The following is a 24,649-nucleotide window of genomic DNA, read 5'->3' as shown; positions in this document are numbered from 1 at the left end:
TATTCAAGGATTCGGATCAATGAATGAAGGAACCACAAGGTGAAGAGCACAAAAAACTTTATTCAAGTAAAACACAAAAAACTATCATCAATCAATAAAGAAACAATACAAAATAACTCTTACGCTCCTCTGTGTATACGAGCCTCCTATCTGCACTAGCTGGCATCGGTATACTCCACGGTTCAAGCTCTCTCTCTCTCTCTCTCTCTCTCTCTCTCTCTCTCTCTCTCTCTCTCTCTCTCTCTCTCTCTCTCTCTCTCTCTCTCTCTCTCTCTCTCTCTCTCTCTCTCTCTCTCTCTCTCTCTCTCTCTCTCTCTCTCTCTCTCTCTCTCTCTCTCTCTCTCTCTCTCTCTCTCTCTCTCTCTCTCTCTCTCTCTCTCTCTCTCTCTCTCTCTCTCTCTCTCTTGCTCTCCCTCCCTCTCTCTCTCTCGCTCTCTCTCTCTTTTTTTTCCTTCTTGGTGGAACTCTTTGAACAGGTAATTATATGTCATGCTAGCTATCCTCCTTGGTACCATAATGGTGTGAGTTATGTGTCCTATCAGACATCAAGATAGTCTTGGTTGTCTCTGGGAAAGCAGTGACCTCGCAGGTATCCTCATGATCTCTTGGTCCCTTTGAATTCGCCCAAGCATTCATCGAAAACATCTACTTGTTTTCCTAAGCATGGTTGGAAATGTGCTAAGCATGGTTGGAAATGTGGTGCTGCTCATTTAGCTGACATCTTAATTTTGGTTCACAGTCTGTTTAACCCTTACATTACGCCAATGGAAAAACATGACCATTGTGGCATAAACCTGCCAATGAGTGACCTTGAAAGCAAAGCACTTGATATGAATAATTACCTCAAAAAGCAGTTGATATATAGAAAGTGGTTGAAATTGAAATGTTAGTAACGTAGAAGCATCTGTTAACCCAGTTGTAAATGGTGTAAATCAACATTGGTGTTTGTACATTTTGTAATATTTTTACATCATATGGTTCCATAGGGTTCTGTTATTGACCATCAAAATTAATTTGTCCTATTTATTTTGCAAAGACTGATATTTACATCTTTGAAGTGTAACCTAGTTTACTTTGAGATGACCAATTCATTGGAGGTTGGCCATGTCCCACCAAGCCTGACCTGTACTTATAACATCTCCCAAGATTTGGTGAGGAAAGTAAACCTAACTGCTAGTTGCTGATGGAGAAAGTGAAGGGGGCAGGTCAGCAAGACATGACATAGAAAACTGGGTCTGAACAGTCAGGGCCACAGTGGAATAACTAATGAATTGATGTGCAAACAATTACTGCTTAAACAGGGAATCTGGAGCAGATTGAATGCTTTGAAATGCTCAGTTGAAGCAAGTGACCAGATTACACATTTAGTGGAGTGGTGCAGAGCAGAGATTATCAACTAAAATGGGGTTTAAAAAGTTGGTCTGTAATTTTTGCTTAAGGACCAAAGAATCGTCAGTGTGCCTGAAGCAGATTTATTTTCAAAAGGCTTCGGCCCCACCTACACTTTCAATTATTGGCACTAACTATCATATTACAGGAAAGCAGGTTTTAAAAAAAGTAACTGTACATAAAGGATGTGTAGGAAGGAACTGCAGATGCTGGTTTAAACCGAAGATAGACACAAAATGCTGAAGTAACTCAGCGGGACAGGCAGCATCTCTGGAGAGAAAGAATGGGTGATGTTTTGGGTCGACACCCTTCTTCAGGTAATAGTTAAAGGTGTAATAATCTCCTTAGATGATGCTTGAATGTATAATACTTTTTTTACTAAAAGCTATAAATTGCTCTTTCACAAAATAAAACATTAAGCTGTGTAACTTTAAGTTTATCTTTCATCTCATCTCATTTAGTTTTTCCAAACTTGAGGGGTGGTGATACGGATCTTGTGATCCCAGAACCTAAACCTGTGGTGGATAATCATGAACTGGCGAGCACCTATGAGCGGAAGCTGATTGAGGTAACACAGTCTCGGGCTTTCTTGCTTTATTTAGGTATTTATCTTTTTGGGTAAGCTTTATATTGATGAATGTAATCGTCTTGCGGCAAACTGGACAACATTGGACCTACACTTTGCACGAGTGGAAAGGTGATATGTTGACTGAAAGTCGTTGACATTTACACTCACTTTCCAATCTTAATTGGGTGAACATAGCACACGGTTATGCATATAATATCGGGAACTAAAAGCTGTCAAGGAATCCAATTAAGTCTTAGTTTAGTGTAATTAATCATGTCAGCAAAGTGTTCTATTTTGCCTTCCAAAGGATTTCCAGTTTATAATGTAGGCGACCTTTACATTGCACAAATGCGTCAACAACTTTATACCAATGCACTAATTTCTTCCTTCTAGCGGAAAGGATATTTCTTACTCTCCCACCATAAACATGGGTAAAGCACCTATATTTTTGGTCTTCTGCATAAATACTCATGAATCAATTAAAATAACAGGGCAAGTGTGAAGCATGAAGCAAGAATGTGTAGAAGATGATGAAAGAGCAGAGCCTCAGGGACCAGAACTTCATTTGGCTAATTTCACAACTCAGTTCATTTAGCATACTCAATGGATAAATGTAATCACATTTGAAATTAAATTTGTTTTTGGGGTCTGTTGAAGGCTTCCTCTTTCATAGGGAGGGCTCTGTGGTTTGACCCACTGTTGAACCACAGTAAGAAGTTTCTGTGGATAAGTAAGGACCTTGGCTTGGCCTTTCAGCAGGTCATTTAGTTGGCTAGAAACTATAAATGAAAAGGATGAAAAATAAATAACTATGACAAATGTTGAGACATGAAATATTCCAGAAAAGGCTGCCAAGTAAAAACGGAATCTGTACCTTCACAAGCGAACTCAGGGTTTACAGAGTTTGATCTGTGGTGAAACACACAACCCTAACGTTCAGGTAAGGGCAAGAAAGTCGAGCAGGAGGCAGCAGAAAGCAAATGTAACTCCATCCACAAGCATCTCAGACAAGAACGGACATGTAGAAGAAGACATTGTTGCAGTAATTCTAAACAGAAGGTGAAACTTAAGGAGTTAACTTTTAAGATTTCCACCTGAACTTTGGTTTATTTTTTCTGTGTTAAAACCATCATCTTCTGCACTGTAACATTGCAACACCAAGTATCCCAGAAGATGGCTGAAAATGTCTCTGGAGTATGTTTTGAAATTTGATTTTACTGTATGGAAGGTTTTTGGATTATTCCCAGTTGCTTTTTGCATTTTGTTTGATAAGTTTCCTGTTTGCCTTATTGCATATTTGTCTGTTTATACTTTTCCCATCCAGGTACAAGTGTGGCACTTGACATATTTCAGTGAATAATTTTCAATTACTTTTTATGTAAATTGTTAATTAAGTCACAAGGTGCAAGTTTGATAGGCACTGAGTGTTAGTGACATTTGAGCATGAGAGAAATGTTACTAATTGCTGTATGTGCCATTCAAAACTTGATAATGGAGAAGATTAAACCACGAATATATGGTAAACATATTGTGGAGTTGTGAATGTAGTGAACATGTTCTGAAATTTGATTTATTTGAAAGTTTGTTCTTTGATTATTTTACTGTAGATTTTCATTGCGGTGTAATCTTTGAAATGAGATGTTAAGCAAGTGCTTTCTTCACCTTAAACACACTTGAATCATATTATCTTGTTTCTATGGCCTATATTGGCCAAAATTCATTTTACTCAGAAGTAGATCTATTGATCTTTTTCATACTATTCAATAATATTTGTGCAGGTAAGTGTTTAATGTGGTAGGAGTGATACAAATGTTATATTTGTTAATTTATTTGCTTATTTAATCAGTTATATCTAATATATTCCATCAATTATATCTCCAAGATTTGACCGGCGTGGTAATTTGTCATAATAGTCTTTTATAACCTGTTTATAATCTGCTATAATATTATTAATCTTTGTAATAATGCCATCAGCCTCATAATGGGAGTTCATAAGTATTTAGGATGCATTGCACTTTTACCACCAATGGACTTGTAATCAAACAAATTAAACAAAGTTTAAGGGTGGGACAAACAAGTCCAAAGAACCTTGGATGTCGAACGATATAGTAGGATTGATTCGAAAAAAAAGGGGGGCTTTTGGAAGGCATAAAGAACTTAAGGCACAGACATCATTAGAGGATTACAGAAGGTGTAGGGCGGTTCTTAAAAAAGAAATTAGGAGAGCAAAAAGGGGCCATGAGATAGCACTAGCGGGCAAAATAAAAGAAAATTCCAAAGTGTTCTATAAGTATATCAAGGGTAAGAGGATAACGAGGGAAAGAGTGGGGCCCATCAGGGACCATAGTGGAAAGCTGTGTGTGGAGCCAGAGGATGTAGGAGATGTTTTAAATGATTTGTTTGCATCTGTTTTTACGAGGGAGGAGGGCGATGCGGACTTAGAAATGGAGCAGGAGGGTTGTGATGTTCTTGAGCATATTGCTAATGACAGGGAGGCGGTGCTGGAGGCTCTGGCAGGCTTAAAAGTGGATAAGTCTCCGGGCCCTGACGAGATGTATCCCAGAATGCTGAGAGAGGCAAGGGAGGAGATTGCGGGGGCTCTGGCACAAATTTTCAGGCCTCTCTTGCAACAGGGGATGTACCGGAGGACTGGAGGATAGCTAATGTGGTGCCATTATTTAAAAAGGGCAGTAGGGATAAACCTGGGAACTACAGGCCGGTGAGTCTGACATCGGTGGTGGGGAAGCTGCTAGAAAAGATTCTGAGGGACAGAATCAGTCTTCACTTGGAGGATCGAGGGTTAATTAAGGATAGTCAACATGGCTTTGTTAAGGGAAGGTCGTGTCTGACTAACTTGATTGAATTTTTTGAAGGGGTGACCAAGGAGGTAGATGGGGGTAGTGCAGTGGATGTGGTATACATGGATTTCAGTAAGGCTTTTGACAAGGTCCCACACAGGAGACTAGTCAAGAAGGTAAGAGCCCATGGGATCCAGGGCACCTTGGCAAAATGGATAAAAAACTGGCTTAGTGACAGAAGGCAGAGGGTGATGGTAGAAGGGTGCTTCTGTGACTGGAGGCTGGTGTCCAGTGGGGTGCCGCAGGGATCGGTGTTGGGTCCCTTACTGTTTGTAATCTACATAAATGATCTGGATGTTAACGTACAGGGCATGATCAGCAAGTTTGCAGATGACACAAAGGTAGGGGGGGTGGTGAATAGCGAGGAAGGGATCTGCAAGCTGCAGGAAGATATAGATGAGATGGTCAGATGGGCGGAGCAGTGGCAGATGGAATTTAATCCTGAAAAGTGCGAGGTGATGCACTTTGGCAGAAATAACTTGGAGAGGGAGTACACCATGAATGGAAGGACCCTAGGGAAGACAGGGGTACAGAGGGACCTTGGAGTACAGGTACACAAGTCCTTGAAGGCAGCAGGACAGGTGGACAGGGTGGTCAAAAAGGCACATGGGTTACTGGCCTTCATTAGCCGGGGCATCGAATATAAAAGTAGGGGGGTAATGATGGAATTGTACAGGACACTGGTGAGGCCACAGCTGGAGTATTGTGTACAGTTCTGGTCACCACATTATAGAAAGGATGTGATAGCTTTGGAGAGGGTGCAGAGGAGATTCACCAGGATGCTGCCAGGGATGAAGGGCCTCGGCTATGAGGAGAGACTGAGCAGACTGGGGTTGTTTTCCCTGGAGCAGAGAAGGCTGAGAAGGGACATGATCGAGGTGTACAAGATCATGAGGGGCATAGATAAGGTAGATGGCGGGGAACTTCTTCCACTGGTGGAAGGTTCAACAACGAGGGGACATAGATACAGGGTAAGGGGAGGGAGGTTTCGGGGGGATGTGAGAAAGAACTTTTTCACCCAGAGGGTGGTTGGAGTCTGGAACTCACTGCCTGGGGTGGTGGTGGAGGCGGGAACACTCACAACGTTTAAGAGGCATTTGGATGGGCACTTGAAATGTTACAACATTCAGGGCTACGGTCCAAATGCGGGAAAATGGGATTAAAATTAGACTGTGTTTGGTAACGGGCGGCGCGGACACGATGGGCCGAAGGGCCTCTTTCTGTGCTGTAGGACTCTATGAAATTGCTGCAGCAGGACCCTAATCTAAGAAAAACAGGACTTCTTTGCATTTATCTGTAAAATGTTCAGTGCAATGTAGACATTTGCAAAGATATCATTTGCAAAGTTGACGTAAAAATTTAGACAGAGAGCAGCACTCAGCTATTTAGTTATTGCTGTTTCATTCAAATAAATGCAAGCACGAATTGAGCCTTTGTCCACCTCAATTAAATAATTAGAAATTGAAAAGACCAACAAATCTCCAGACACTTACTTTATATAGTTGCAGCAAAATTATATAATTAATAAATTACCAAAATGACATTAATGCCTGATGGGATATAAAAACATGAATAATTGAGTATGGTATGCATGCCTTCATTGCTCGGGGCATTGAGTATAAGGAAGTGTTGCAGCTTGATATGACTTTGGTCTGGCCCCCCCATTAGAGGAGGAATGTGGAGAGTGCAGAAGATGTTTACCCGAATGCTACCTGGATTCGAGGATATTAACTATAAGGAGAAGTTGAACAAACTTGCATTGCATGGGCATGTTGGGAAGAATACTATTTCTTGGAAGTTAATTTACTGTGTAGTTGTTATCTTGTAAGAGCTTGATTCTAGGGTGGATTCCAGGAACAAAATCAACATTAGGTAGACACAAAGTGCTGGCGTAACTCAGTGGGTCAGGCAGCATCTCGGGAGGGGAGGAATGGGTGACGTTTCGGGTCGAGACCCTTCTTCGGACTGCCTGACCCACTGAGTTACTCCAACATTTTGTGTCTACCTTCAATTTAAACCAGCATCTGAAGTTTTTTCCGGCACAAAATCAACATTAGTGGATATATACCAATTAATAATTCCCATATTCTACAAAATATCTAGAAAGGAACTGCAGATGCTGGTTTAAACCGAAGATAGACACATACTGTAAAGCTGGAGTAACTTGAGTTACTCCAGCTTTTTGTGTCTATCTACTCCAAAATATACACTGGTTCTCCACTGACCACTACCCAACAGAGTGCAGATTTGGTAGAATGCTCTTGATCCTGAAATCTGAACACTCAAAGGTATGTACCCGACTTTGCTTCAAAAAATACATTTGCTTAGACTGCACCGTTGTTTCAAGAACCTGAAGTGAAGCCCATTCTTTCCCGCTGCTGCTTGCTGCTGTGTCAGGACCCTGGCATGAATCTCTGCTCTTCGCTGGTTCTTCCTCAACAAAAAGTCATGGCACAGTTTTGTGAGGGTTGGTGCTGGGTGGACCAGAGCAAGAAGTGTGATTGCACCTTGCCACATGATTCTGGGCTGCTGTCGGGGATTGGCAGCAGCTAGCTTGTGTTGACAGATTGTAGCGGCCTCTCATCACCTTCTGTCGCATGTCCTGGGAGTTTTAGTTTTCACTCCTCTTTGTTTGGCTCCAGAGCTCTCTGCACAATATTTATTTGTATTTCCAAAGTTCACAATCAGTTCCTTGGTCTTACTGACGTTGAGAGGAAAGTTGTTGTTCTGGCACCATTTGGCCAGTCGATCGATCTCCCTCCTATACTCTGACTCATCATCATCATCTGTAATTCATCCAACAACGCTGGTGTCTGAGGCAAACTTGAAGATGGATTTCGAACTGTGCCCGGCAACACAATCTTGAGTATAGACTGAGTAGAGCAGGGGGCTGAGCACGCAGCCTTGAGGTACTCCCATGCTGATGGTTATTGAGGAGGAAGTGTTGCTGCCAATTTGTACAGAATGTGGTCTGTTGATGATGCAGTCGAGGATCCAGTTGTGGAGGGATACTCAGAGACTCAGTTCTGTGAGGTTGATAACCAGCTTGGAGGGGATGATGGTGTTGAACTAGTCTATGAACAACAGCTGGACATGGGTGCTTTCATTGTCCACATTGTCCATTGCAGAGTGGAGAGCCGTGAGATTGCTTATTTAATGTCCTGAACAACTGGCGGCCTTCAAACAACTCAGGCAGGTGCTCCAGGAAAGATATTATTGTTGAGATTTTTATTTTTTCTCAAACAGAAAAACTGTTCAGTTAAACTGCGATTAGAGGTTTTCTTGTTCTATTGCTGGCTGTGGTGGATTTAAAGTAGATTGAAAATGTCAAAAGTCTGCATCCAAAATCAAGTGATTTAATTCTGTGCAGCGTCAAATAAAATCATTTTTTAATCAATGTGATTTAAAAACGGGTGTTCCTCGGAGTTCGTATTTCTGTAGCGCGACATTTCTATTTTGGTTCTACCTACATCATGGATTGGAAGTAGGATAAATGCATTGCGTTTGACAAGTGATTGTGAATTATGTTCTGAAGATCAATCTTCAAGGTCAATCACACTTCCCAGCTGTCAATATGCAGCCTAACAGTTGAAGGCTCTTTAGGTGCTTGTCTACTTATTTTGAAAATTGATGTTAAAGTTTCTGCCTTCATCAGTCTTTCAGGCATTGAATCCCATACCTCCACCACTCTTCGGGAGAAATACATTTTCTTCAACTCTTTTCAAATCCTTTTACCAATTAATTTAAACCTAATTCACAGTTGAAAAGTAGAACAAAAATAATCCGCTGGTTAATCCCTTGCCATTGCCTTACTTGACTGAAGTATGCTTGGTGCTTGCTCATCACAAAGACAATGAGTGTTCTGCTTTTTGCAGATATCATTTTGTCTTTCATTGCATTATGCCATTTATCGACAGCCACTTAATGTGAAATAGTTCTGGTGATGTTGAATCGATCCATGTTTCTAGCTAATTTCAAACAACAATGATACTTCTGGACAAATTATGGGACATTAAAGTTGTGACTACGTTGAGCTGCTGATTGAGTGAAATTAATGTTTTTCTTTGTATGGTGAGGATAATTGTACTTGAAGTTTTAAAAAAAATCAAGAATTTGGCTGTAAAGGAATATGTTACGTTTGATTAAACACTCCAATATTGATCTTTTATCAAAAAATATACTGATTATGGTTTGGGAAGAATATGTTTGATTATTTTTTTAATGTGAGGAACTGCCTTGTTTACAACTGTCTACACTTTGCTAATCAAACTTTTGAATTTTAGCAAAGTCTAATGGGTGTAAGGAACTTCAAACTACATGGATCGGACAGGTTTGGAGGGATATGGGCCAAACGCGGGCAGGTGGGACAAGTGTAGCTTGGACATGTTGGCCGGCATTGGGCCGAAAGGCCTGTTTCCGCGCTGTATCATTCTATGACACTATAACTCTGTGACTCTATGACTAATGATATAGCACAAACTCAAAATTAAGTGTTATTATGTTTCGATTATTGCACAGTTATTAAATAACTATTTCTCATTTCACAAATCTCGGTCTAAGATGACTGGCTCCCCAGTCCCCTGACTAGCCTACTCATGCATTCATTGAATGCATTGAAATAATATTCTTCACATTATTTTCAGAAACATTGGTTGTCCTCACCTTGTGAGTCTTGCAAATTGTAAACATTGACATCTGAGAAGATGGAAGCTGTAGCCTAGCATGCTTTTTTCGGTCTTACTATAAAAGAAAATGGAAAAAGATAACTTGCACCATTTCATTTCCTCATTATAGCAGAAATTGTCATTTAATTTTAAACTCATAATATTGCCCTGATTAGAAAGTGAAGGATATCTTTTGTATGTGAAGGATATCTTTTGGATTCAATTTTCACGTCTGATTTGCTTGCTTATCATGGATAGCTTGAATTATCATCTTGCATTTTAGCTCTTTGTAAAATTTTCATATCATTTGCTAACACTAACTTACGATTTAACATGATTAACTTTAATGAGTGCAATCGAGCACATGCAGATGTGGTAGAGAATTCTTATTTAATGTAGAGCTTGTGTATTATATTATAGATGGAACACAAAGTTTGAATTAGGTAATTATTTCATGATTGAGCTGTCTAAAATAGTCCTGGTCACATTTTAGGCCCCCATGTTTTTCAGTCCCCCATCCCACCACCATATTTCTCAGTCATTTCCCCTCCATACATGTTATTTTCATACATTCACCAGTTGCCCTCTGAATTGATTTTTGGCATGATATTATAACTAATGAAGGAATAAACAACAGAGTCAATAAAGACTTGCTTGTGGCAGGCCATGACATGCGCCATAAACAGTGCTTCCGCCAGTACTACTTGTGTTTATGGTTCCTTTACATTGTGGATGGCACAATTGCCATTGGCCCAGGGAACCTGCAAAGGAATTTTAAGTTTGTAAATGGGAACAGCAAAGGCATCTGCAAATACATCAGGGCTCTAGACATGCTTTGATACTTTTACATATAATATAGGAGTTTATTAGTTTATGAAACAAACACTATCCTGCAACTTTCATTGTATTGTACTCAATCATATGAGATAATGGACCATAATTACTGTGGTATGCTGTGATTTTTTTTGTGTGTGTTGTACTGCAGCTTGTTTTCAAAATGCTTCTTCTAAAGTTAGTATATCCTTTTGCACCAAATGATCCAGTAAGTGAATTATTTAAAGTGGTAGGAGAAGACTCACTTCCATTACTCCTGAGGCCGGAGAAGTTTAATGTTCAGGAAAGCAAGCTGAAAAGAGACATTGCGTTGGACTCGAGCACTAAGAAAACATTCAAAGGATGTAAATATTCATGAGGGTCCATTAAACTGATTGATGTAGTTATTTGATTGAATTATAACCAAATGGTAACATAATTGACATTTGCAATCAAGGAAGGAGGTGTTTAAGTGTAGCAGGTACGGTGGAAAGGTTAAAGGCATGATGTGCTTTTTTAATATTTCAAGATGCCTGAATATCCACTGACTGAAAGAACTGCTAACAGCATTGCAAATCAGAATAAATTAAGACTTTCAGTCATTTTACACTTCACTGGAGGTATTTTTGCTTTGATTCCTAATAATCTTTGACTATAGGCAGTCCTTCTATTACATGATAGTTGCATTCTTAAGAAACTGCACATTACAGAAACAATTGTTGATGAGGAGAAGGTGGGGGGGGGGGGGGGTGGTCGAGACTAGACAGTTTCAGACTCACATTAATCCGGAATCTTGGAATCATCCTTGATCAAACCCTCTCCTTCGACAAACACATCAAACACATCACAAAGACAGCCTTCTTCCACCTCAAAAACATTGCCCGTCTCCGTCCATCCCTCTCCTCCACAGGTGCAGAAACCCTCATCCACGCCTTCATCACCTCCCGTCTGGACTACTGCAACAGCCTCCTCTATGGCGCACCCTCAAAAATCATCAATAAACTTCAATACATTCAAAACTCCGCTGCCCGTCTACTCACACACACCTCGATCCGTGACCATATCACCCCCGTCCTTTATAAATTCCACTGGCTCCCCATCCCCCAGAGAATCCAGTACAAAATCTCCTCATAACCTACAAAGCCCTCCATAACCTGGCCCCATCCTACCTGACCGACCTCCTCCACAGGCACACTCCCACCTGCACCCTCCGCTCTGCCGCTGCCAATCTCCTATCCCCCCACATCCGGACTAAACTCAGATCCTGGGGGGACAGGGCTTTCTCCATCGCTGCTCCCACCCTATGGAACTCACTACCCCAAACCGTTAGAGACTCCCCCACACTCACCACATTCAAAACATCGCTGAAGTCTCACCTGTTCAGTACTGCCTTCAACCACTGAAGGTCACCTCACCTACTGTTCATTTATTTATTTACTTATTTATCTATTTATTAATTTCCCTATGTTCTCAAAATCTCTGTAAAGCGTCTTTGAGTATATGAAAAGCGCTATATAAATAAAATGTATTATTATTATTATTATTAACAACATTATTTTTCCCTGTAGGATTTTCAAAAATAAAGGTCTTTTTAATAGTTATAAGTTTCTCTTTGCTACTGCAATTTAAAAATACTACAGGCTGAATGTAATAATGATTACTAGAGTATCATTGCACAATGATAGAAGCAAGCATTTGCCAATTTCAATGGAAATTGTCACAAACTGGCAGATTATGTCCTTAAGGGACAATGGTATCTGGGCAGGTTCACGGAAACAACTTTTTTTCCTTGTCTATTTTTTTGCAAGGCAGTTTTTTTTCTGCTTGTTAATTTCCAAGTTAACTTTTAGGTGGCTCTCTAGTTCCCAATCAAATTTGCATTATAATCAATTTGACCCACATGATACAAATAATGTTCCCGAATTCAATCAATGCATCAATCATGTTACATTCAATTCATGGCATGGAAACATGTATTATCTTAGAACTACCTGTACTTCAAAATGGACTATCTTGTAAAAGATATAATTGCAGGATTACGCATTAAGCATTAAGCAATGTGTTGCATTTTGTACTTTGTTTATGTGGCCAGATAAAATACCTAATATCAACTTTTTACAGATGTTTATAAGTTAATTGGAAATTTCAGTTTCATTTTTGGTTGTGGTGAGAATTTTATTCAGTAATTACAGAGCAATGCAGATAGTTTCTTTTTAAAGGTATTCTTTAAATAGGCAGAACTCTTCGGACTTAAGAATTTGAGAATTAAAAGCAGGAGGTAACCATTTTTTCCCCCCTGTGAAATTGCTCTATTTCATCAAGATCTACCTTAGCTCCATTTTCCTAGACTATATACAGATACCTCTATTTCCTTCATTTCCAGAATGATTTTTTGTAATGCCCTCCGCGGCTGAGAATCCATTCCCTGGAGGAGGGGGGGAGGAAGAGGAGGGAGGGGGGGGGGGGAGAGAGGAGGGAGGGGGAGGGGGGGGGAGAGGAGGGGGGGGTGTCGGGTGAGATTTCCAAAGATCCACGATCGTCTGAGTTAAGAAATATTTTCTCATTACTTTCTTAAATGGCCTGCCACTTATTCAGCAACTCTGACCTTAGGTTCTCGACAACTTAGCTTGGGGAAACTTATTTTCCGCATTCAGCTGCCATTCATAAATTTCAACAAAGTGTTCATTTGATCTTTTAAATTCAAGAGAATACAACCTCTCCTTAAATGGGAAACTAGGCATCCCTACAACCTGTCTTGCATTCCTTCTGTCATATCTATCCTCAATTAGGTAAAGAGACCAAAACTGTACACAATATTTCTGGTGCAGTTCATCAAGGCTCCTACACATCCTACAGAGTTAGAATCCACACTCCAAAGACGTACAGGTATGTAGGTTAATTGGCTGGGTGAAATGTAAAATGTAAATGTAAAAATTGTCCCTAGTGGGTGTAGGATAGTGTTAATGTACGGGGATCGCTGGGCGGCGCGGACTTGGTGGGCCGAAAAGGCCTGTTTCCGCGCTGTATATATATGATATGATATGATATGAATCACAAATATATTAAGATCCAAAACAATTAGGAAAATCAGAAGGGTCTGTTGAGGAAGTGTGCTCTAATTTGCGTGGATAAGAATGATAAAGTCAGACTAATGGAGTTGGTATATGGTTTATGCGGGCAGGCTGGTTGCCCAGATGGAAGTTCAACAAATCTTTAATCCCTGTGATTATGGGTGGACTTTATTGATGCAGTGCTTGCTATTTGCCTGCTAATTATTGTTCATGTTGGCTTAAGCCCAATAAACATTCTTAAAAAAATATTTATCATATATATCTATGACTGTGTATATACTGTGTATGTGCGTCCGTACATATGTATAATCATTTTTTTTCTATTATCACAACAATGTACTTGTACAAAGGTTCATCAAGGATTGAGAAAATTCCTCCCAAATGGAAGTTTACAGTGTGTTCAATGAACCACTACTGGTTATACACTATTTAAAATTATTTCAGGACACATTCACTCACAGTTTTGGCTTTGTTGTCTATTATTCTCCTTCTACTTTAGACTTCCTACTTTTTAATTTTTATTTTTTAAAGAATATTTTATTTTATTAATATTTTTTTCTCTTTACTGCTATTCATTACTTCTTGGCCTCTGTCCCAAATCAAACACAAACATTGGTATTGTTTTTTTATTGTCACATGTATTGAGATGCAGTGAAAAACCTTTTTGCATGCAATCCAGTGAAATCATATATACATGAGTACAATCAAGTATTTGGGCAAGTACTTTGGGCAAGAGACACCGTGCATCTACCAGATCTATTCCAGTCATGATTTTGAACGCCTCTTTAAGGTCACTCCTCATCTGTGCTCCAAGGAATAGAGTCCCAGCTTGCTCAACATCTCCCTTTAGCTCAGCCCCTTGGGTCCTGGCAGCAACCTCGTAAATCCTCTCTGCACCCTTTCCATCTTTCCTATAACATAACAATATAACAATATAACAACTACAGCATGGAAACAGGCCTGTCCGGCCCTACCAGTCCACGCCGACCATTCTCCCTGACCTAGTCTCATCTACCTGCACTCAGACCATAACCCTCTAATCCCCTCTTATCCATATACCTATCCAATTTACTCTTAAATAATAAAATCGAGCCAGCCTCCACCACTTCCACCGGAAGCCCATTCCATACAGCCACAACCCTCTGAGTAAAGAAGTTCCCCCTCATGTTACCCCTAAACCTTTGTCCCTCAATTCTGAAGCTATGTCCCCTTGTTGGAATCTTCCCCACTCTCAAAGGGAAAAGCCTACCCACATCAACTCTGTCCGTCCCTCTCAAAATTTTAAAAACCTCTATCAAGTCCCCCCTCAACCTTCTACGCTCCAAAGAATAAAGACCCAACCTGTTCAACCTCTCTCTGTAGCCTAAGTGCTGAAACCTAGGCAACATTCTAGTAAATCTCCTCTGTACCCTCTCCATTTTGTCGACATCCTTCCTATAATTTGGCGACCAGAACTGCACACCATACTCCAGATTCGGCCTCACCAATGCCCTGTACAATTTCAACATTACATCCCAACTTCTATACTCGATGCTCTGATTTATAAAGGCAAGCATACCAAACGCCTTCTTCACCACCCTATCCACATGAGATTCCACCTTCAGGGAACAATGCACAGTTATTCCCAGATCCCTCTGTTCCACTGCATTCCTCAATTCCCTACCATTTACCCTGTACGTCCTATTTTGATTTGTCCTACCAAAATGCAGCACCTCACACTTATCAGCATTAAACTCCATCTGCCATCTTTCAGCCCACCCTTCCAAAAGGCCCAAGTCTCTCTGTAGACTTTGAAAATCTACCTCACTATCAACTACTCCACCTATCTTAGTATCATCTGCATATTTACTAATCCAATTTGCCACACCATCATCCAAATCATTAATGTAAATGACAAACAACAGTGGACCCAACACAGATCCTTGGGGCACTCCACTAGACACTGGCACATGGTGCCGAAAATGAAACATTCTTAATGTGGCTTCACCAATGTCTGAAATATCTGCAACATGACCTCCCAATGTCTGTATTCAGTACTGACCTATGATGGCCGAAATAATTTTTGACCACCCTGTATACCTGTGTCTCTACCTTCAAGGAACTGACTACTTGCACTCCTAGATTCTTCTGCTGTACAACACGGCCTAACATTCACGGTATAGGTCCTGCCCATGTTAGACTTCTCCAAATGTAACACCTCACATTTCTCTGTGTTAAATTCCATCAACCATTCCTCAGCCCACTTGCCCAACTGATCAAGATCCTGCTGCAATCTTTTTCCAACCATCTTCACTATCTACAATATCACCCAGGTTTGTGCCATCTGCGTGACCAGAATTGTGCATAATACTCCAAAAATGTTCTAATCAGTGTTGTGTTCAGTGGCAGCAGCATGTCAAAACTGACAGTATGTTGGAAAACAATTTTTTTTAAAGTTGGTAGGTATGCAAATCATCAGTTAAAAAATAATATTTTATTTAGCAAATTCAGAATGATTCATGTTGTTATTACCTAAGCAAAGAATTCTAATTATTTTCTTCCAATTTTCACATTTAAATATCAGAATGTTTACAACTTTTTGCCGAGAAATTCATATTAGCTCTCAGGTTTAGCTCACTGACATCACTGTGAAAATTGTGAGTTGTAATACCTATGAGCAATGCGCTTCTGTTGCACATTGGTGTCAGTGTTACGACGCATACAACATAGTACCGTAGATTCAGTGCCATATGCCACAGTGAATTTTGTTCATTCCTGGTTTTAAGGATCTTTTTTTACTGATCGAGATTATGAAATGATATTCTAGCCTTAGAGGGAGTACAGAGAAGGTTCACCAGATTGATCCCTCGGATGGCAGGATTTTTATATGAAGAAAGACTGGATAGACTAGGCTTATACTCGCTGGAATTTAGAAGACTGAGGAGGGATCTTATAGAAACATATAAAATTCTTAAGGGGTTGGAGAGGCTAGATGCGGGAAGATTGTTCCCGATGTTGGGGAAGTCCAGAACCAGGGGTCACAGCTTAAGGATAAGGGGGAAGTCTTTTAGGACCGAGATGAGAAAACATTTCTTCACACAGAGAGTGGTGAGTCTGTGGAATTCTCTGCCACAGAAGGTAATTGAGGCCAGTTCATTGGCTATATTTAAGAGGGAGTTAGATGTGGCCCTTTTTGCTAAAGGGATCAGGGGGTATGGAGAGAAGGCAGGTACAGGTTACTGAGCTGGATGATCAACCATGATCATATTGAATGGCGGTGCAGGCTCGAAGGGCCGAATGGCCTACTCCTGCACCTATTTTCTATGTTTTCTATGTGTTCTATGATAATTTTGATTAGACAGCAAACCTTTCTCTATTTCAGTGTTATTTGCCTTTTGTATCTTTCCTGAATGCAAAAATGTAAAAATACAGTGCCCAGAAATGCTCCTGCATTACTCCTGAAATACAAATACTCCTAAAAGGCCTGTGGTTCAAAGGGTTGTTATGATCTAGTTGAGGTACAGGGCATACATTTGCCAGAAACCGTGGACATTTCCATCATGACCGAAAGAGTGCTGATAAACCCTATAAATAATTGTGCATTGTCATTTGTTAATATTTGGTTCTTTTAAAGTCTTTGCTTGTTTTCTTAATCTAACAACAGTCCAAATGGGGATGGTTTGTTTCTCATTGTCTCTCATTTTTGTCGTATGTTGTATGTCGTTTCTCATGTCGTATGTTGAAAGACTGGAGCGGCTAGGCTTGTATACTCTGGAATTTAGAAGGATGAGAGGAGATCTTATCGAAACATATAAGATTATTAAGGGGTTGGACACGTTAGAGGCAGGAATACCTCTATTAAATGTAATTAAAGGTATTTACTTTTTGTGTTTATTTAATCCAGGAATATCATTGTTAGAAAATGGACTCTGCAGACTCTTGTACCTAGTATATCAACCAGTATTCCTAAAAACCTTGCTTCTGCACAAATTTAGTTTCCTTTGTTTGCTAGTGACAATTCTTACATCTGTCTGTTTGGTTGCTAATAGAATCATTAAGCATAGAAACAAGCTCGTTGAACCATCGAATCCATACCAATAATCAAGCACCCATCCACACTAGTCCTTCACTAATTCAGTTTTATTCTCTCTACATTCATTTATTGATTGCTTAGCCATCGCAGATGTCATCAACAAAGCCAGTATTTACCATCCATTCTAACTGTCTTCTGTGGTCTCCAATGCCACCTGAATTTGCAATTAGGATAAGTTAAGTAAGGATCAAATATTTCCTTCTCTCAGGCAGATAATGGAACACAGTGGATATTTTTGATAATCTGGTAGTTCTCAAGGTCTACTGTGGTAATATTGACACGTAAGAAACTGCAGATGCTGGAAAGTTGAACATCTGCCAGCATCTGTGGAGTAATTGGATAGGTGATGTTTTGGGTTGGGACTCTTCTGGCTGATTGTAGAGGGGGGATGGGGGGGGGGGGGGGGCAAGTGGGAGGAGTCAGAAACAGAGCCTGGCATGTGTTAGGTGGACACAACGAAGGGGGATTTTGATTGGTTGATAGGTGGAGTAGGTGACAAAGACGAGAGATGAAAAGGAGACAGAAGGGAGTGGGATAAGGAGGAAGTGACATGTAAAGCATGAGGGAGGGAAATAGGAGGAAAGGGGTGGTGAGGAGAAGGAGGGGAAAGCAGGTGAAAGTGGGGGAAATGCGTGTGCACCAGGGTGGGGTTGGGGTGGAGGGGGAATAGTTGCACAAGAAAGAGAGACAGAGAAGGGAGGATGCTTTGTAAAAGTCGAGAATTCTGTGTTCTGTATTCTGGACTGAAAACACCGATGCACTATACAGAAAGGGCCAGAGCAGACTTTATCTGCTAAGGAAACTCAGGTCCTTTGGAGTGCAGGGGGCACTCCTAAGGACCTTCTACAACACGGTGGTTGCATCGGCCATCTTCTATGGAGTGGTCTGCTGGAGCAGCAGCATCTCAGCGGCGGAAGGGAAGAGACTTGACAAGCTGGTCAGGAAGGCCAGCTCTGTCCTGGGTTGCACCCTCGACTCAGTACAGGTGGTGGGAGAGAGGAGGATGGTGGCAAAGCTAACATCGCTGCTGGACAACGACTCCCACCCCATGCAGGACACTGTCACTGCACTGAGTAGCTCCTTCAGTGACAGACTCCTTCACCCCAAGTGTGTGAAGGAGAGATATCGGAGGTCCTTCCTTCCCACTGCTGTGAGACTGCACAACCAGCACTGCTCTCAACTGACGAGTCAACAATAACAGCTAAGAACACACGGAAACAAATGACAATTTATGTATCTTTTATTTATAATGAATGATCTCTTGCTCTCTTGCTATCCACTTTGCTGCTGTAACACTGTAAATTTCCCCGGTGCGGGACGAATAAAGGAATATATTATTGTTCATACTGTTGGGTTGTATGCTGCCCGAGCAGAATATGAGGTGCCGAATCTCAAGCTTTTTTTGCATGGCCTCACTCTGGCAATTGATGAAGACCAAAACAGAAAGGTCGATATGGGAAGAGGAGTTAAAATGGTCGGCATCTGCGAGTTCCAGCAGACCTTGCTGGACCGAGTGCTAGTGTTCAGCGATACGGTGGTCTCATCTACACTTAATCTCGCCGTTGTAAATTGGCCACATTGGGTGCACTGAGTGCAGAAGACAAGGCGGCATGAAGAGGTGCATGTTCAGCTCTGTCTCACCTGGAAGCGTAGCTGCGGTCCCAGGATGGAGGTGAGGGAGACAGTGGACAGGTATTACATCACCCATTCCTTCTCTCCAGAGATTATAATAATAATGCATTACATTTATATAGCGCTTTTCAAACACTCAAAGACGCTTTACAGGGATTACTAGAACATAGAGAAGAAAATAAATAGATAAATAAGTAAACGAACAGAAAAAGGAGACAGAAGGTGAGGTGACGGTCAGTGGTTGAAGGCAGTGCTGAACAGGTGAGACTTCAATGATGTTTTGAATGTGGTGAGTGAGGAGGAGTCTCTGACGGTTTGGGGTAGTGAGTTCCAGAGGGTGGGAGCAGCGATGGAGAAAGCCCTGTCCCCCCAGGATCTGAGTTTGGTCCGGATGGGGGGGGGACAGGAGGTTGGCAGCAGCAGAGCGGAGGGTGGAGGTGGGAGTGTATCTGTGGAGGAGGTCAGTCAGGTAGGATGGGGCCAGGTTATGGAGGGCTTTGTAGGTCATGAGGAGGATTTTGTACTGGATTCTCTGGGGGATGGGGAGCCAGTGGAGCTTGTAAAGGACAGGGGTGATATGGTCACGGATTGGGGAGTGGGTGAGTAGACGGGCAGCGGAGTTTTGAATGTATTGAAGTTTACTGATGATTTTTGAGGGTGAGCCATAGAGGAGGCTGTTGCAGTAGTCCAGACGGGAGGTGATGAAGGCGTGGATGAGGGTTTCTGCAGCTGTGGAGGAGAGGGATGGACGGAGACGGGCGATGTTTTTGAGGTGGAAGAAGGCTGTCTTGGTGATGTGTTTGATGTGTTTGTCGAAGGAGAGGGTTTGATCAAAGATGATTCCAAGATTCCGGATGTGAGGGGAGGTGGATACTGGGAGACCATCAATATTGAGGATGAAGTTTTGGGTGGATTTGGTGAGCATTTTTGGACCAATGATGATGATTTCGGATTTGTTGCAGTTGAGTTTGAGGAAATTTGATTGAAGCCAAGATTTTATTTCAGTGATGCAGTTTGTCAGTGTAGGGTGTGTGGTGGTGGAGATTGACTTGGTGGAGATGAGGAGCTGGATATCATCGGCGAAGCAGTGGAAGTTGAGACCATGACGGCGGATTAATTGACCAAGGGGGTACAGGTAGAGGATGAAGAGGAGGGGGCCAAGGACTGAGCCTTGGGGGACACCTTGTGGGAGGGGAGCGGTGGGGGATTTACAGTTGTTAATGGAGATGAACTGGTGCCTGTCGGAGAGATAAGATTTGATCCAGGATAGGGCTGTGCCGGTGATGTTAAAGGAGGTTTCAAGTCGGGTGAGGAGAATGGAGTGATTTATGGTGTCAAAGGCGGCGCTGAGGTCAAGTAGGATGAGGATGTTGAGGTTGCCAGCATCAGAGGAGAGGAAAAGGTCGTTGATGATTTTGAGGAGCGCAGTTTCAGTACTGTGGTTGGAGCGGAATCCGGATTGGAAAGTTTCATACAGGTTATTGGTAGAGAGGTGGTATTTGAGTTGAGAAGCTACAGCGCGTTCCAAAACTTTGGACAGAAAGGGTAGATTGGAGATTGGTCTGAAGTTGTTTGGGGTGTCTGGGTTGAGTCCAGGTTTTTTCAGAATGGGGGTGACAGCAGCGATTTTGAGGGATGGCGGGACAATGCCAGTGGACAGGGAGGAGTTTATTGTTGCAGTGATAAGTGGAGAGAGAGCAGGAAGGCAGGCCTTGACAAAGCTGGAGGGGATGGGGTCCAGAGAGCAGGTGGCAGTTTTTATTCCTGTGAAGAGGTCAGAAAGGTCGGTGGTGGAGACTGGGGAGAACTGAGGCAGGGGTTGACAGGATAAGGGGGAGCAGGTGGTTTGAGGGGGAACAGGTGCGTTGGTGGTTAAGGTGCTGTAGATGCTGTCTATTTTGCTTTGGAAGAATGAAAGGAAAGAGGTGCATTTGTCAACTGTGAACTGTGTCAGGGGGCTGAGGAGTTTGTTTATTGTAGAGAAGAGTGCTTTTGGGTTTCCAGAGCCAGAGTGAATTATTTGAGAGTAGTAGGTGGAGTGGGCGCGGGAGAGGGCATCTTTGTATTGCTGCAGGTGGTCTTTGTAGGCTTGGGAGTGAATTGTGAGACCTGTTTTGTTGCGGAGTCTTTCAAGTTGGCGGGCATGGGTTTTCATCATGCGGAGTTCAGGGGTAAACCAGGGAGCAGAGTGGGTGAAGGAAACTGTTTTGGTTTTTATAGGTGCAAGCTGGTCGAGGCAGGAGGAGAGAGTGTGGTTGTAGTAGTCAGTGAGGTCAGAGGGGCTGTGGAGGTCAACGAAGGGAGAGGCGGAGATTTTTTCAGAGATGCCTGTCCCGCTGAGTTACTCCAGCTTTTTGTGTCTATCTTCGGTTTAAACCAGCATCTGCAGTTCATTCCTGCACCTTAAATTGGAAGTACCTGAATTGTCTTCAAGCAACCTTTAACGGAATTGGTTTATAAAAGCCAGTCCTCATTTGTGATTATTGTATAGTAAAAGATTCGACATTCTTGTCCCCGTTAATGTTTGGCATAACATATCATGAGAATTAATGTGATGCCTCTATGTCACGATTATTTTTTTTACTTTTTAGTTTCTTGATATTTATCAGTGATGTGTAGACATTTTGAGGGCACCTCTCTTCATGACATAAATCTCTCCTGTGTATGATTAACATAAATTGCTCATTGCCTGAGGATATGGTGTTTCCAAAAAACGTTGACACTCAGCTGGCAATCACAGCTGCTTTATTACTCAAAAATCTTGCATTGCTCTCAAGTCTTCAGATTATTTTGAATTAATATAGAGTTAATGAATTTCCCTACTGGATGGTCAGTTAATTTAGAAGGAAGCAATTAACTTCAAGCTTAATCTATAATGTAGCACAATGTTTCGAGAGAGTGCATACTACATGTTTGCAACGCACCTGTTATCTATCAAAACTTCAGCTGTCAAGTTGTTGGTTCGTTAACGACAGTTGAATTGCATGACAACAGTACGACAGAATTTAGGCAAGATACGCACTTGTCAAAAAAGTGGAAGGAGTTAAGAACCGAGCAATGAAAATGTGAAGACATTTTTGAGGACACCAGCACGTCTCCTATCCATTCCTTCCACAGATGCTGCCTGACCCACTGAGTTATTCCAGCATTTTGTGTTTTATGCAAGATTTCAGCAATTGCAGTTCTTAGTGCCTCCATCCTAAGTTATATAGGAACAACGTATTAATTAAAAAAAGCACAAGATGAAACAATTAAAATTTAAAATGCCTCACTACAAAAGAGCATTGGCATTTTTTTCTCAATTGCTGACCCGATTGGTAGCATTAAACAAAAATATACACATTTCATCATGACATATTTAATTTTAGTTCAGAAGGTGGCTTTTATGTCATTGGACAGCTTTGTTCATACTTTTTTATTCAAAGGCCTCAACTCTATTTAAATACTAGTCCTGGATTTTACAATTTTATATAGACTGACAATGCTGATCACTGAAAGCAAATGCAGTGCCGTGACTATTTTCTGAATCGGTCCATTGCTTTATACCAGTCCATAATAGAGAAATGTTTGCAATATCCCATAAACCGCTTAGGTAATGCTCACCCTGCTCAATCTTGCTAAAGAATGACAGAACAGATGTGAGCATGTTGTGATACTTGGACTTGTCAAGTGAATAAAAACAGTTGCTAACATCGAAGATGATTTCTGGAGTTCAGCAAGCCATCAAATGAATGCAATGATGGAATACATTACCCTCGTCGTACTTCACAGTTGATGCTCTGATGTATCAGAGCTGAACTTGATTGTTGCATAGAAAATGTAATGACCTAAGTTGGTATTTTTATACCAATGTTTCTGTTTTAATTCTGTACATACTCTGTGTACTTTATCCCACAGAAAAACTTATAACCTTGTGAAAACAAATTGATATTCACCTCCTCTCAATCTCATCACCTACATTATAATTATTATCAACTATTACCTAATAATTATGGGTGAAAACTTCAAAGCTACAGCGCTGCTATAAAGTAATTTTAATAATCTTCATGAAAGGTTATCCCCAAATGATGAAGTAATGTTCATGACAATGCTGACTCCCACTTAACATTATCTCATTACACCATGCAAATAATCAAGACCAGGTCTGTGGTCTAATTTTCAATGCAGGATTGAAATATAATTGAATACATCTGATGTGGCAAATCAGTCACTGTGTAGGATGTTAACACTTGATTTGCCCTCCATTCAATGGAGAGGCCAAATGTAATTTGAAAGAACAACATCTTGTATTCTGCTTGGCTAACTTGCAACTCAATGGCATGAATGCTGACTTTTCCAGCTTCAGGTAACCCACACTATTGGTGCTCTCCTCCCTCCCACACTGTTGACCCTATTACTAGGATATATACTGGCATGTACAACAACTTTATAAGCACTCAAGTTACTTAAGCATTGGGCTCAGTCTGAAGAAGGGTCTCGACCCGAAACGTCACCCATTCCTTCTCTCCAGAGATGCTGCCTGTCCCGCTGAGTTACTCCAGCATTTTGTGTCAATCTTCGGTGTAAACCAGCATCTGCAGTTCCTTCCCACACATAACACTAACCTGTCTGTTTTGTTCACTCCCTGCACCTCCCCTGCCCTTTACATGATTCATTCTGCCCAGCATCCCTGTCACCTCCCATTCTCTGCACCCCCAATCCTAACTCCATATGCCCATCATCCTGTCCCCATCTGGTTCCACTGCCACATACCATCCTCTGTCTCTCTCCCCTGATCCTTCGTACTGCTATATACCTGCAATCTTTCCTCTTCCGTCCCAGTCCATAGTGCTGTAAAGCTATCTCTACTCAAAACATTGACGACTGAAGAGTGCACTAAGAATACTGTCTTGGTTGTTTTAAGTGTGGTGTTCTCTGTTCGGTGTGACTGGCATACGCACATGCTGGGCTTGGCAATGCACAGTTGCAATGTGCATGTAGACTGTAGCATCAATTGACAGATTCTGGTCATTGTGGAGATCAGATCTGTAAAGTTATGAACAACCTGCGGAAGCACATTTTCAGTGCAATGTGATGCGTGCATGGCAGAACCCTGGGCTTTGATATTCATCCTTCTGATGTTGACGGTGAATTTGAACTCACAGATGTGTAAGTCAGTCCATAAGCTGCTGATGATACTGGGATACTCAGGCAGCATCGTTATTCGTAACACTGTGCTGCCCCAAAGGAGCACAGCGGTAGGATTGCTGCCTTATAGCGCCAGAGACCCGGGTTTGATCCTAACTACAGGTGCTGTTCCACCCCGACTACAGGACGTTTGTACGATCTCCCTGTGACTGCGTGTTATTTTCTCCGGGTGCTCTAGTTTCCTTCCATTTTCCCAAGATGGCCAGGTTTGTAGGTTAATTGGCTTCTAGTATGTAGGATCGAACTAATGTACGGGTGATTGCTGGTTAAATACGATCCCAAAGAATCCTATTCCAAAGATTCCTCTCTGAGAGCTTCCCTATCACTGATTGAGACTTGCCACCCTATATTTTCCTGGATTATAGACAATAGACAATAGACAATAGGTGCAGGAG

General features: G+C 41.6%; 1 protein-coding gene across 2 annotated transcripts in view; it reads left to right on the top strand.

The window, feature by feature from the left end:
• snx29 (sorting nexin 29) overlaps positions 1-24,649 on the top strand; it is a 556,462-nt gene that overhangs the window by 215,406 nt on the left and 316,407 nt on the right. For both annotated transcript variants that reach the window (XM_078418306.1, XM_078418305.1), the window contains one exon: positions 1,851-1,957. In XM_078418306.1, coding sequence (XP_078274432.1) covers positions 1,851-1,957 — 107 coding nt within the window. The remainder of the gene's footprint in view (positions 1-1,850; positions 1,958-24,649) is intronic.

Source organism: Rhinoraja longicauda, chromosome 21 (genome assembly GCF_053455715.1).
Source record: "Rhinoraja longicauda isolate Sanriku21f chromosome 21, sRhiLon1.1, whole genome shotgun sequence".
Lineage (NCBI taxonomy): Eukaryota > Metazoa > Chordata > Chondrichthyes > Rajiformes > Arhynchobatidae > Rhinoraja > Rhinoraja longicauda.
This window is presented reverse-complemented; position numbering and strand designations above follow the sequence as displayed.